Below are 13583 nucleotides of genomic sequence, written 5' to 3' on the forward strand. Positions count from 1 at the left end.
CCGCAAAACCTTGATCCAACTTATTTCTGTAATTCTCAACCTGTTTAGAAATACATGATACCATTTCATAATGGAGGACAGAAAAAGGAAAACAATAAAATAAAGAAAATGTGATCTCTGAAGGTGGCTGAAGATTCTGAATGTCACTGAATGGGGTCAGTGACTGGGTTTATTTTGTTTGATTTATTTAAATACCTTAAATTTATTTTGTATTTTTTAACTTGTTTTTGTTTCATTATAATTTTGCCCTTCTTGCAGCCCAGTTGTCCTCCTGTCCGGGCAACTGTGGACTCAGACAACTGTCACTTCTGGTTTAACAACACTTGGAGGACTGGTGTCCAATGAGGTAACAGAGGAAGGGGATCCCTCCCCCCCGACTTCATCATCTCTCCACGGCTTAGAACCCTTTGATATAGCAATAGGCCTCCAGCGTGGCAAAAAGAATGTACAGGAGCCACAGGCTCAAAAAGAGCAAAGTCGTGGCAAGTCTGCACCCCTTGGGGCCTCCTAGTTCCCCTCCAAGGTGAGGCCGCCTCCGGTACAGCAGGACACTGATGCAGACAAAAGCAAAGATGGTGAAAAGCGTGACGGAAAAGGCCAGTGTGCCCGCTGACACATGGAACTCTTGTCCCTGGGAAGCCCAGTAGATGGCAGCCACGGACCATGCCAATCCGATGCCCAAGAAGACGTTGACGGCATTGCTGCCTGTGACGTTGCCGATGGCGGCATCAGCGTACACATCCTGGATGGCGGCTGCTTTGCTGGCAAAAGTGTCTAGAAGGGAGAGACGTGAATTAACAGGAATAATGAAATTGTGCTGCCCAAAGCTGGGGGCCCTGGCAGTTTTTACGGTGAGAGAGCAGGCAGGGATTGCTGAAGCTGAATTGAAATAAGGACACCCTTTTCTGAGGGGGACAAAGGCCAGATCTCTGTAGTTGCAGAGAAGCGGTTTGAGAATGGCCCTGGTAGCGAGTTCTATTAATGGTCTCATGCCATTTTATCACCTTCTCCTTCGACTGGTGCACTAAGTTGCCAGATATTTATAGGCCTGTCCTGGCCTTCAATTTGCTCTTTTCACCCAATGCTCTGTGCCCCACTCCTTTTTGCTGATAACACAGGCTGCGGCACTCAACCTTCCAGCCAGAAGGATGCTTATGGCTCCTCTTCCAGCCACTAGCAGGAGTAAGTGCTGGGGACTGGCGCTGCAAATGCTGCCCATGAACTAGGAATCAAGGCCACTTTCCAGCTGAGACTGAGACAGCATAATAAGCTGCTGCTGGATAGGAGACCTGTGTGTGTATCAGATTGACGGGGGCTAGTGGATAGCACTTTCATTAACATACACCCACAATGGGGATGGGGACATGAAGGGGTGGGCTTATTTCTGAGTGAAATTGGTGCTCTAGAACTATAGTAGATTATTTGACTAGATGTAAATAGGTCTTATCTCTGTCCGCAGTGGCCGCTTGCTACCATTTGTTTGGCAGCTTTGCCTAGCAGAACTGAAGCTAATATAGAGGCCGACTACACTGCAGTCAGAGGTGTGACTGGCAGCTGCAGCAGGCACAGCCAGGCTGGCGTTACTCTGCCTAGCCGTGGCTAAAACTAGCCGTGAAGACGTGGCAGTGTGGGCTTCAGCACGGACTGTACAAGCCTTCCTGGTCCGTACTCGCACTGCTAGGCCATGCTGGGATCCATGGAGCCATGGCTGCACTGCTATTTTTAGCCACAGCTGCTAGAATTAAGCTAATGTGGGTACGCCTACCCAAGGTGCAATCGCACCTCCCACGCCAGCGTAGACATAGCCGTAGAGACACCACTGCCAGTGGCAATAGAGAAGGACAGTCCCCGCTGGTCGTCATCGTCATTATTATTACTACCAATTATGTATATTGCTATAGTTCCTAGGAGCCCCAGTCCTGGACCAGGATCCTGTTGTAGTACGTTCTGTACAAACACATGATGTTGAGGTCCCTGTAGGCACAGCAAGGGTGCAGCTGTCCCACTGTGTCTGGTCAGTGGCTATGAGCAGAGGATGTTGGTTTGCCGTATAGTTACTGCCAAGTCCGTTAACATTCACCAGTACAAACCCCCTCAAAACACATGCCCCCCACAACCCCTCCAAAACCAGACAGAATCCAAAAACCTGCCAATAAACCGCAGTTCTCAGAAATTCTCACTTGCTGCATCCTGAACCTCAGGAGGTGAACAGCTTTTGCCTGGGGGAAAGGGGTGTGAGTCTACTCTCATTCCCCCCCGAACCTCAGTTCCCAATCAGATTTCACATCCCATACAGCATCACAAGAACCAGTGGTTCCTGAAACACCAAAAAGTTACCCACGCAAAGGATTGTGGGATGGAGGGCTAAGCCCCTCTCAGATTTGCTGCTCTTGAACAATGGGATAGGACAGAGGTGCTAGCCATTATTTTCTCCTATTGCCACACTTTTGCCCTTGGCCTCCTCACCTGGTACTGAGGTGCCAAAGGCCACAAAGACAACAGCTGTCACCGAGTCCTTGAGGCCAATGGTGCAGCCAAAGTGGGAAGCGAGGTCCCCAATGACAGCGGTGAGCATGCCAATTATCATGATGGACACCACAAAACAGGCCCAGCCATTGCAGTACTCTGTGGGTGGCACGCAAGCAAAGAGCACCTTCCAGAAGACGGTGAGGAAGTGCATGACGTAGTCAAAGCAGGATGGCAAGCGCTCCTCACCAGACTCATCCTCATCTTCATCACCGGCTGCAAGCAATCAAGACAAGAAAGCAGATCACCAGTGGGCTCTGTGAAATCCCAGGTTTCAAAATACTGCTGCATTTTATAAACTGAAGTCACATGGATTATGTTCTATTGATCATTATTGCAACCGCAAAATTTCACTGAAAGCACACAGACAAGAACTTAAATCGCATATTTGGCCAATGGGGATGGAGGCCTGGCTGCTGTCTGTCTGGATTTCAGAAAGGAAAGGTCAAACCAGGAAACAGTGGTATTACCTTTAACAGTATAATCCAGGCAACAGGTAGGATTCAATCAGTGAGGGATCAGGGGAGAATGCTAACTACTGCCTGAGGGGAAGGAATGAGCTGTTGACACTGGGCTCTCTGTGACAGCCTTAAAAACTCAGCAGCAAAGCACCTGTCTTCTGCTGCCCAGGAGGTGATGGGCAACCAATGATATGCGTGCTAATGTTCCTGATCTTGAATATATGCTGCATTAGAGAGTGTTAACCAGCTTTCTCCTCTCCCAGCTGTTCTCCACCAGGCCTGCAGTGTTACCCCCATCAGTTAACATTCTGAGGCTATCAGTGGAATGATAGAAGCTACACATTCAGCAGCGCAGCAGGAGTATCTGAGGGGGCTGTTCCTGGGACATCGGCATGCTAGGAGATGCCAATCCAGATGTGGCTTTAGAAAATTTAGCTGCAGTTAAATTCTGTGGTATACAGAGAGAGAGCCAGCAGTCAAGTACACACAAGTTTGCCTTAGTGCTTGTTTATTTGGAGCAAATAAACTCCTCCGCCAGCTTCACCTATTCTCTGCTTTCCTGGGTTTATTGAGTGAGGTGGGGAAGAGGCTGAGGATAATATCAGGATTGCCTTGAAATGGCATCAGGGTATTTGAAAGTGGATCAGCAATCACAGAATCATCTCTTAATGTCGTTCTTGTACCAGTACACAGAGGATTTGATCATATTTATCACCATAGCAATGCAGACAGCATCATGAAAATAGTGAAGGCCAGTCAGGCATTCCTATTTATACTTTCTCAGATGACAAGCATAAGTGAGCACTTGAAATTGAAAGGCAACACATTTTACAGGGATAAAAGTAAATACTTTCTTATGCAACATGTAATTAGCCTGTGGAACTCACTGTTGATTGGCATTATAGAGGCACAAAGCTAAATAATACTAAGAAAAAAAGCAGAAACTGATAAACTAAGGATATCTGCAAGAAGGTTGGGTAAAATTACAAGGGCTCTCAATCCCCATCTTTCTGGGAACGGGCTGATCACCAGCAGAGGTCAGGAATGAAATTTTCCATCCATTCTACAGCATAACATACTTATGTACCTTATATAGGGGGGTTTATATGTTCTTCTGAAAAATCTGCCACAGGCCAGTTCCTGACACAAGATGCCAAACTAGGTGAACAATGATGCTTCCTATGTTCAGTCTCTTCCTATTGTTATGGTATCTTCATTGTTACTCATAATAAAGCTAGTTATACAAATCTAATAACTGTGACTGGGCCAATTGCTGAGGACTGCATATCCCCTGAAGTAAGGGAGCACTAAGCTCCAGTGACCAAACGTAAGTAGATTAAGCACTACTCAACTGTAACTACAAAAGTTGTCACCATTTCTCCATACAATACTACTGGCACTCAAGACAAAACTTCCAAAAGCTGTCCAAACAGTAATATGTGTCTGGTGTAGGCATTCTCAGAATTGCCCCAAGGACAGAACTTGAACCTTAGTTGGTTCTTGGGTTTAAGGACTGCTGCCTGTTTCTTAAGGAACCATGTGACTGTGATAGGAACTAAGCTCTTCTACATAGAGGAAGCATGCTAGGCCCATAAGCCAGAGGTCAATGGATCAAAACCATTCCTTGTTAGTCCTGGTCTGCTTCTTTTGATTTCATTACAGTGTATAACCACCTTAAAAATACCAGGTACTAAAGGGCTCTTTAGTTTAGCAGAGAAAGGCATGACAGGAACCTATGGCTGGATGCTGAAGCCAGACAATTTCAAACTGGAAATAAGACAGTTAAGAGACACAGCATGACTTCTAAAAGTAATTACCATAAGACATGAGGCAATATTGGACAAGATCCAAACTAACTAAAAAACCTTTCAGACTAAATGCACAAGATGTGGAAAAATCCATAGCCCAAAAGATGTGTGTCCCTCCAAAAATGCAAGGTATAATCAATGCACAAAATATGGACATCTTGCAGCTGTTTGCCATAGTAAGACAGTCAGGGAACTGACTGCTACAGATAGTCAAGAGCCATTGTTTCTGGGATCTACCAATGTGATGACACAGAGGCCATCTGGAGAGCAAGACTGAATGTTAATGGAAAGACTACTAACCTGAAAACTGACTCAGAAGCAAATATGACGATCATATCAGGAGGTACATATATTTACCTTCAAAACTCCCAGATCTGAAATCACCTGATACAGTCCTGATGGTATTCTAACAGCATGGGCCAGTTCACCACAGAAACAACTTACAAAGACAAAAGATTTACATTCAGAGTATATGTTATCAAAAGATAAAAGACCAGCAGCCTTCCCAGCGGCAGCCATGATGTGTTTAGAGAGAAAGGTGGAAGAATTCAACAAAGTATTTGGTGAGATTGGACTTTTGAAAGGAGATGCAGTACAAATAACCCCATGAGACAATGCTGAACCATATATTGTACATATACCTTGCAGGATTCGCAACCCAATTGCTAAATATGTTCTTGGGAAAAAATCTGGTAGTAGCAGACTGTGATGGGGTGGCTGCCCCTCACTGCGAGAAAAGGGGTTAAAAGGGGAGGTTGCACCAGGGGCAGCCAATCAGAGAAATGCTGAAGGGAGCAGCCAATCAAGGCCAAGCAGGCCCATATAAAAAGGGAGCTGCAGGGCAGAGGAAGGCAGTTCTCTGCTGGGAGCCCCTAGAGGAAGGATTGTGTCTCTGGAGGGTTGAGAGAACTGCCAGTACCCTGGACAGAGCAGTGCTGCAAGCAGGGACTGGGGGAGTGAGAGAAGCTCCTGGCTGGGGTTTGCAGGCTGAGGCAAGGGCTAAGAGGATGCTGGGGCCATGAGGAAGTGGCCAGATAATTTGCTGCTGTTGCCACTAAGGGAAGTGGCTGAACAGCAGACTGCAGGTCTTCTGGAATGGGGGAGCACAGGGTGTAGCATGGCCAGAGGACTGTGTCACTGAAGCGGATGCCATGGTCTTTGGAGAGATGTGGGTCCTAAAGCAGGAGTGAGGGAGTTGAGGCGCCACCCAAAGAGGGCACACTACCATGCAGAGCTAATTCCCATGACAACCCCAGCAGGAGGCACCAGAGTGGTGAGTGAATCCTGTTACATGGACACTCTGTCATGGAGCCCAGCATCATACTCAATTATCTATGAGCTTGAAGATGATGTAAAGGCATACATGGATGCTATGGACACATGCTGACCAGAGTCAGAAAACAGACTATACCTGCTACAAAAAGCAACCTCAACAGACACACAACTTCAAGAAGTTCTAAGTTACATGAGGTCTAACTGGCCAAAGTATCTAAAGGACACTAAGGAAGTGACAAGAGACTACTTTCTGGTGCATGGACAATTAAGTGAGTCAAATGTACTCATAATTAAAGGTGATTACATCATAATTCCAAATGCAATGAGAGAAGAAATCTTAAACCTCATCCATAAAGGACATCAAGGGCTAACTAAATGCAGTGAACAGGCCAACCAGTCTGAGTAGTGGCCAGGCATCAGCAAGGGAATAAAGAATAAAGTATCTGCAAATGAACATTGCAGGTCTTACACACCAACACCACACACACACACACACAAAACCCTTTAATGACAACACCTCTACAAGACAGACGTTGGAAGAGACTAGCTGCAGATTTATCTGAATTCAGAAGATATCATTATCTGGTCATAATGGACTGTTTTCCCAGGTATATAGAAATAATGTACTTGAAAGACATAACATGTCACAGTATTATTGAGAAACAAATGCTCATTTTGGTATTTCAGAACAAACCAGTGGTGGACAACAGGCTATAATTCACTGTAGCAGAATTTACGTTTTTCCAAACAAAATATGATTTTTCATATTACTAGCAACCTACATTACCCACAAGCAAATGAAGAAGCTGAGAGAGCTGTACAGACAACCAAGAAAATCCTACAGCAGGAAGATCCATTCCTTTCTCTTGTGAGATACACATCGACATCTGTAGAAGCTAGTGGATATAGTCCAGCACAATTCCTGATGGGAAGACAACTCAGAACTGCTGTTCCAACTTCAGAAAAGAATCTATCTCCAAAAAGTGGCCAGACACAAAGAGAGCAGACAATTGGATAAAAAGGCTAAAAGACCTTATGAACACTTTTTACAACAGATGACACTCAGAGAGCTAACAAGTCTAGAACCTGGTGACTGTGTTTGTGTCAAACTGGATGGAGAAGAAGCATGAAGAACTGCAACTGTCCTAAAGAAAAAGAATTAATCACCCAGATCATATGTGACTGAGACTGACAGTAGAGAGTTCAACAGAAACTGTCGACATCTACAGTTTTTGCCTCAGAAGGACCAATCAAAAGAACAAACCCTACAGATGGTGGATGCAGAACAACAAGAAGATAATGCAAAGATTCCAAACTGACCAGAGACAGTAGTTGCAACTAATGGGCAGCTAGAAGACCAAGTTGTTATGCATTTGGGTTGTGTAATTAAAAAACCAGTATGATTCAGAACACTTAACAGACTGATACATACTAAAAGATAGTGTACATTTTATAAATGGTATGAATGAAAAACATAAAGGGAGGGATGTGATGCAATGCTAAAACTCTATTATAACATTCAGCCACTAGATGGCACCATGTGTAACATATCTTGCCTGAGCTGGTAACAGTGATACCTGGCAGCGCATTAAAGTATTGTAAAGGTTACACATTTCTTGTCTCTCTCCAGGATGGAAGCTCTGTAGACTGTCTGGTATAGAAGTCTGGTCTGCTAGTAGCAGCCCTGCACCTACTGTGTACGAGCAGTACATGACAGAGATTGCACTCTGTGCACCGGTTACAGGGAGCTGCACTAGAGTCTCTGCTGATGCCCGACTGCCTTGTTAACCCTTATGCCGCACATGAGGATGTGTGTCTAGAAATGTCCAAAGGGATAAATGTGTTAGGGTGAATGCTCTCTGTGACAATTCCTTCGTAGAGTCAAAAGCTGGCTTTGCTCATTGAAGTGCGGATGAAATAAAACACCTATTGTATAAGGATTTCCCATCCTACTCTTCTCCAGTCCCTCCCCCTTCCCAGAATAAAATCAATTACCAAAGCACAAATAACACTGGATTAAACTCGCATGAATTTGGTTCCATCTGGGTGCAGCACCATTCTGCCATGGTGTGAGCACTGACTCTAGGAGCCGGTGCCCCAGAGGTTGAGTGCCCTAATGAATGCTTGGCAGGAAATACTGAACAAGGGCTTTAATTAATCAAGCTTCTGAGTTCTTAAGGGCAGATAGTCTGAGGCACAGGGTGGAGCAGCATTCCCGTCATCCTATCAGGGATGGAGAAAGAGAGAGAGAGAAAGAAAATAAAGATAGGAGGAGGGAAGGAGAGAAAAGGGGGGGGGAGGAGGGAAGGAGAGAAAAGGGGGGGGAGGGATAGAGAGAGACAGAGGTAGAGAGAGAGTCTGCATAGAAAGAAGTGACAAGAAGAAACCCAGATATCTCTTGCCCCTTCTTCCGTTCCCGCCTTTATTTCTCATCAGTCTCAGATGCATGAATCACAAGCTGCCTTTGGGGCTCACTCACTTGCAAGCAGCTCCAGCTAAGCCCGTGCAGCAACCCATCCCCACAGCTGGCTGGGAATTAACCCCTTTCTGAAAGGGCTCCAAGGCACCAAATGGCCAAGCTGCACTCTGAACTGCTGACCTTGCACCACACACTATCCTGTCACTCTCCTGGTGCCAGCTTGAAAGGGACATGGCCATCAGCTGTTGGCTCATTATGGTTTTTAGTTTGCGTTTCAGTGTATTAGTCTCTATTGTTTGCAAAGCATTCCTGGAATCTGCAAAATAGGGGCCTAATCCTGCAAACTACTGAGCACCCTGAATTGCAATGAGAGTGCTGAGGACCTCCCCGAACTGGGCGCTAAGGTCTGAATCCACAGGTGTTGCAATGCTGAGCATCACAGTTCACCACTTTCTTTTTTTGGGGGGTGGGGGGAATCTAGAAAATCACTGTGAATCACCGTACCTCTGTGGGCTGAGTGCAAGGCAGGCTTGCTCTCCGACCCCATGGGGGTTTCCCTCCACACCAGGCCTGCAACCCACTGTTTGGGAAACACTGTCCTAAGCCCCGCACCTTCACAGAGTTTGGTTCCTAAATCTAGGCTACAGGGAGGCACCTAGCTCTGTTTGAGATCCACACCTGGGAGAATGAGCCAGGTGCTTGCCTCACTTCACACAAAACAGCCAGAGGAAGAAGAGGTGGTGGTGCCCATCTTAGGAACTTTAACCCAGTGGTTAGAACACTTATCTTGGATGTGGGAAAACTGGTTCAATTCCCTCCTTTGACAGACGGGGAGAAAGGATTTAAACAGAGGTCTCCCACCTCTCAGGAAGGTGCTCTAATCTGAGAGATGGGATATTCTTGGGGTGGGGGGAAGGGTCTCTCCCAATCTCTCTTGCTGAAGCTGTTTCACTGAATCTAAACAAACAGGCATTGGAGCAGGGCTGGATCCTGGATCTCCCATCGCCTAGGTGGGTGCTGTCACCACCAGGCTGCAGAGTCATTCTCTGATCCAGTGACTGTGTTTTGAACAGCAGTAGGTCAAAGCACACTACGGAACTTGTAGTGTGCAGTAGCAAGGTCCACACAGTGACTGAGTGCGCTATACATTCCTGCCCTGGCTGTGGTTTGCCGTGCACTATATCTTTATGTAGACCAGCCCTTAGGTGCTGGAGGGCTACGTTTTTAGAGTTGAAACTCCTGGTTTCTATCCCATGCACGTGGTTTAGCTGATACCCATGATCCATGCACGTTTGCAGTACACAGAGTTGTTGGAGCTGAACACCACTGAGGAAGCAGAGGCAGTTTCAGGCTGGCTTACACAGGCGCTCAGAGAGCCGAGTCTTGCTAGTACATTCCCTTAGGGTTGGTGACCTTGTTGTAGCTGGGCACCCTCAGGTCCCCTCACCTGCACTAACAGTAATGGCTTCCATGAACTGGTCCCTCCAGGAATGTGTCCCTACAACCAAAGCCAGGTTTGTCTTCTTAATCAGCTTGTCCACGGTACTCTGTCAATGGGACAAAAATGCACAGCAGTTAAACCAGCTTTGACACCACATGCTGTTCTGAGAGAACACTGTGCTGAGAGGAGCACTCGGCCTTCCATAGGGGCTGCCTTCCATAGGGGCTGCCTTCCATAGGGGCTGGAACAGGCACTCCCCCCGTCAGGGAGATGAAGCCCCTAAAGATGGGGCTGGTGGCTACAGTCATGCAGCTGCCCTTCTCTTTGTGCAGCTCTTTGTGCAAGCTTCTCCCTGCCCCTCATCCATACTTCCTCTCCCTAGGCATTTCTACCCCATCTGCTCTCTCTAGAGGGGTTGCTTTGTCCACCATCATCTCAGGATACTTGCTCCTCCTCTCTCTACAGGGGTAACTCACAGGCTCTCTCCACAAGGTGCTCATACACCTTCCCTTCATCTCTCCTGAGGCTGCTCCCTCGTGCCTCTCTCCTCTGGATTCTCCCTTAATCTCTCTCTGCTAGGCCCCTTTCTTCAGGTGCGCTCTCTCTCTCCCCTTGGCCACTCCCTCTCTCTCTCATGGCTGTCCTCTCTGTTCAAGCCGCTACCTATATCCCTTCCCTCCAGCTGCTTCCTCTCCAGTGACACTGTATTATCTCCTCATGAAGAGCCCTGGTACCCAGCACTGACCTTGAATTCATAGGACTCCTCAATGATGACCTCTAGTTTGGGATGCTCGCCCAACACGGGCTTCCCCATCTCTGCAATCCTCTTGGCTTCTTCCTCTTCGATGGTCAGCTTCCTCTCTGCCACTTCTGTGAAAACAGCATCAACAATCAGCTGAAGACAGCATCCCTTGGACTCTCAGCACAAGGCAGAGGCGCTTGGTAGATGCTGTGAAATGCCTTGGGCACAAATACACACCTCTCACATTTTGCTGAGTTCACAATGAGCCTCATGAGAGTTTATGGTGGGACATTAGGTGAGTGGGCTTTTTAAAGAGCTTCTTATTGTACCTTCAATGAATTACACTTCTCCTGAAAATGAGGAACCTATCACATCAGCTTGAGCCAGGCACATACTGGGGAAAGCATCCCCTGTAATGCTAATGCACCTCAGTCCTTACCTACCCACTCACCCTGACTATTCCAGTCCTTCTTTCCCCTCTACTGCCCACATGCCTCACTCCGGATCTGCAGCACCCTCAGTTATTCCTACCCTGGGCTTCTTTACTGTAAACCTAGACTGAGCACATCAAGCTGACTGCCCTTGCGGCATATGCTGGATTTCAACCCAGGCCTCCAGAAGTGAAAGACTAGTGCATTAAGGGCTTGATCCTGCTCCATTAAAGCTCATGTGAGTTTTCCCATAGTCTTTAATGGGAACAGGATCAAGCCCTAACACACTAGTGATGAAAAGTGCTTGGTTAGGTATCCCTATTATTACAGTACTGAGCACCCCTAAACCTGATTTTAGTAAAACTGTGAACATGTTGCCCTCTTTATCCACATGGTACCACTAGTGATGGCAATGGGAGTTCTGTAGGAGGAATGAGTGAAGAATATGCTGCTGGCCACAAGGTCTCAGTCAATCTGGAGAGGGAAGAAGCAGTTAACAGGCCCATGACTGCCCCCACTTTCACCTCTAGCTTGCCAGAACAATTCATTGCCATTTACAGAATGCTGAGGTGTGATGTGTCCAGGTTATTTCACGGCAGCCGGAGATAGCAATGGGGCCCGAGAGGGACATCACCTAGAGTTGGAATGTAGTGAGAACTGGCAGCACGACCCCAGAAACGTCTTGACTGGGAAAGAGTGTGCGCCTGCAGGGCTGCCCTCATTTTCACTGGCAGCCTGCAAGTACATTGTTTCTATTAAGATTTTTAATAGAAACATCCAAGTTTTTGAGAAGCAAAAGCCAAGACTTCACTGAAAACACAAAAGATCTCAGGGAGAAAAGGTCAGTATATACCAGGGGACATAAATTTCAGTATATACCACGGGACATAAATAATTGTTTTAAAAAATTGTCCTTTACCCTGTCTTGAACCCCTTTATTAGTCTGACAGACACCCCCTATTCCTCCCCCTGCTTCAGCAACCACAGCTTTAGTGGGATTGAAGCACCAATTCTTGTTACGCTTTAGCACAAGAGCCCTTTTAAGAAAATGTTAATTTGCAGACAAGTTTTCTAGTTTGAATTGAACAAGAGACAGAATCTTTTTATTCCCCTTTGATTAGAAGATTGCTTTGAGCAGTCTCTTCCATTCAGGGCTTGCTTTAACTCTCACCCAGATATATATTCAGAGGGGCAGGCATACACACTCTTCATTCTTTCATTCTGCACTGTAATTATGTTTACGTCACATTGTGCATTTCCTAGGGGATTCCTATCACTGGAAACTGTACAGGAAAAAATAGGTCAGGGACCAAGAGGGCTTTCTTTTCATATAAAACTGGATGATTAATCCTTGATGGAGTAAAAAGTGTTCCCAGACTTCTGAAGGTGGGAAACAAGATGCCCCATGTGGTGCTGCCTGTGAGGAGCAATCCACTGAGACAGCCCCTTGTGGTGCTGTCTCTGGTCCTGGATGACTCCCTGAAGGCTCCCCATGTGGTGTTGTCCATGGTAATGACGCAGAATCAACTAATCCATTGATGTGGATGCTGTCTATGGTACTAATTATGGTTCCCTCCTACCCCCCGCAGCTTGCTCGGCTAACAAAATGAAAGTGGAGACTGGCACTAGGGTGAAGGTGGGGATGATTATTCATGAATTTATCTTCAAATGCTGAATTGTGATTGGACCTGGCCATGTTTGTTTGCTTTCCCACTGACTTCCATGTGATAGGTTTTTGTTCACATGGCTGCTTGGGGTGGAACTTCCTTTCATGTGACTTTTGGGCTTCATGTGCAAACGCACATATTAAGGATGGAAGAGTTCTCCTGGCCAATCTCAATATACTAGCATCACATGTTTGGGAGCAAGGGTGAAAAGAGGCCTGGACAGAGTAGGAGAGCCTCATGAAACAACGGTTACTCACCTTCTCGTAACTGTTGTTCTTTGAGATGTGTTGTTTGTGTCCATTCCAATCAGGGGTGTGCGCACGCATGTGCGTGGAAGCCGGAAGATTTTTCCCACAGCAGCATCCGTTGGGTTGGTCTGGGCGCCCCCTGGAGTCGTAATTTATGGCACTCAATATAGAGCCCTGCTGACCCGCCACCCCCTCAGTTCCTTCTTACCGGCTACTCTGACAGAGGGGTAGGAGGGTGGGTATTGGAATGGACAGGAGCAACACATCTCAAAGAACAACAGTTAAGAGAAGGTGAGTAAACCCTTTTTTCTTCTTAGACTGCTTGTTCATGTCCATTTCAATCAGGTGACTCCCAAGCTCAAGCTCAGGAGGTGGGGTCAGAATTGTCCACTGATTGGAGCACTGCCCTTCCAAAGGCTGCATCCATCCCTGGCCTGCTGGGTGATTGCATATTGCGTGATGAAAGTGTGTATGGAGGACCACATCGCTGCTCTGCAGATTTCCTGGATGGGAACCTGTGCCAGGAACGCCACTGAAGAGGCCAAAGCCCTGGTGGAGTGCGCAG

General features: G+C 46.7%; 1 protein-coding gene across 7 annotated transcripts in view; it reads right to left on the reverse strand.

Annotated features, from left to right (window-relative positions):
• Positions 1 to 314: 314 nt before the first annotated feature.
• SLC8A3 (solute carrier family 8 member A3) overlaps positions 315 to 13583 on the reverse strand; it is a 144868-nt gene continuing 131599 nt past the window's right edge. For 3 of the 7 annotated variants that reach the window (XM_077820245.1, XM_077820247.1, XM_077820246.1), the window contains 4 exons: positions 10676 to 10800; positions 9937 to 10036; positions 2467 to 2742; positions 315 to 774 (listed from right to left, as the gene is read on the reverse strand). In XM_077820245.1, the coding sequence (XP_077676371.1) occupies positions 398 to 774; positions 2467 to 2742; positions 9937 to 10036; positions 10676 to 10800 (878 nt within the window). In that variant the 3' untranslated portion in view covers positions 315 to 397. The remainder of the gene's footprint in view (positions 775 to 2466; positions 2743 to 9936; positions 10037 to 10675; positions 10801 to 13583) is intronic. The other 4 variants (XM_077820248.1, XM_077820252.1, XM_077820250.1 and 1 more) reach the window with 2 other exon arrangements.

The sequence above is a fragment of the Eretmochelys imbricata genome, chromosome 6, assembly GCF_965152235.1.
Source record: "Eretmochelys imbricata isolate rEreImb1 chromosome 6, rEreImb1.hap1, whole genome shotgun sequence".
Lineage (NCBI taxonomy): Eukaryota > Metazoa > Chordata > Testudines > Cheloniidae > Eretmochelys > Eretmochelys imbricata.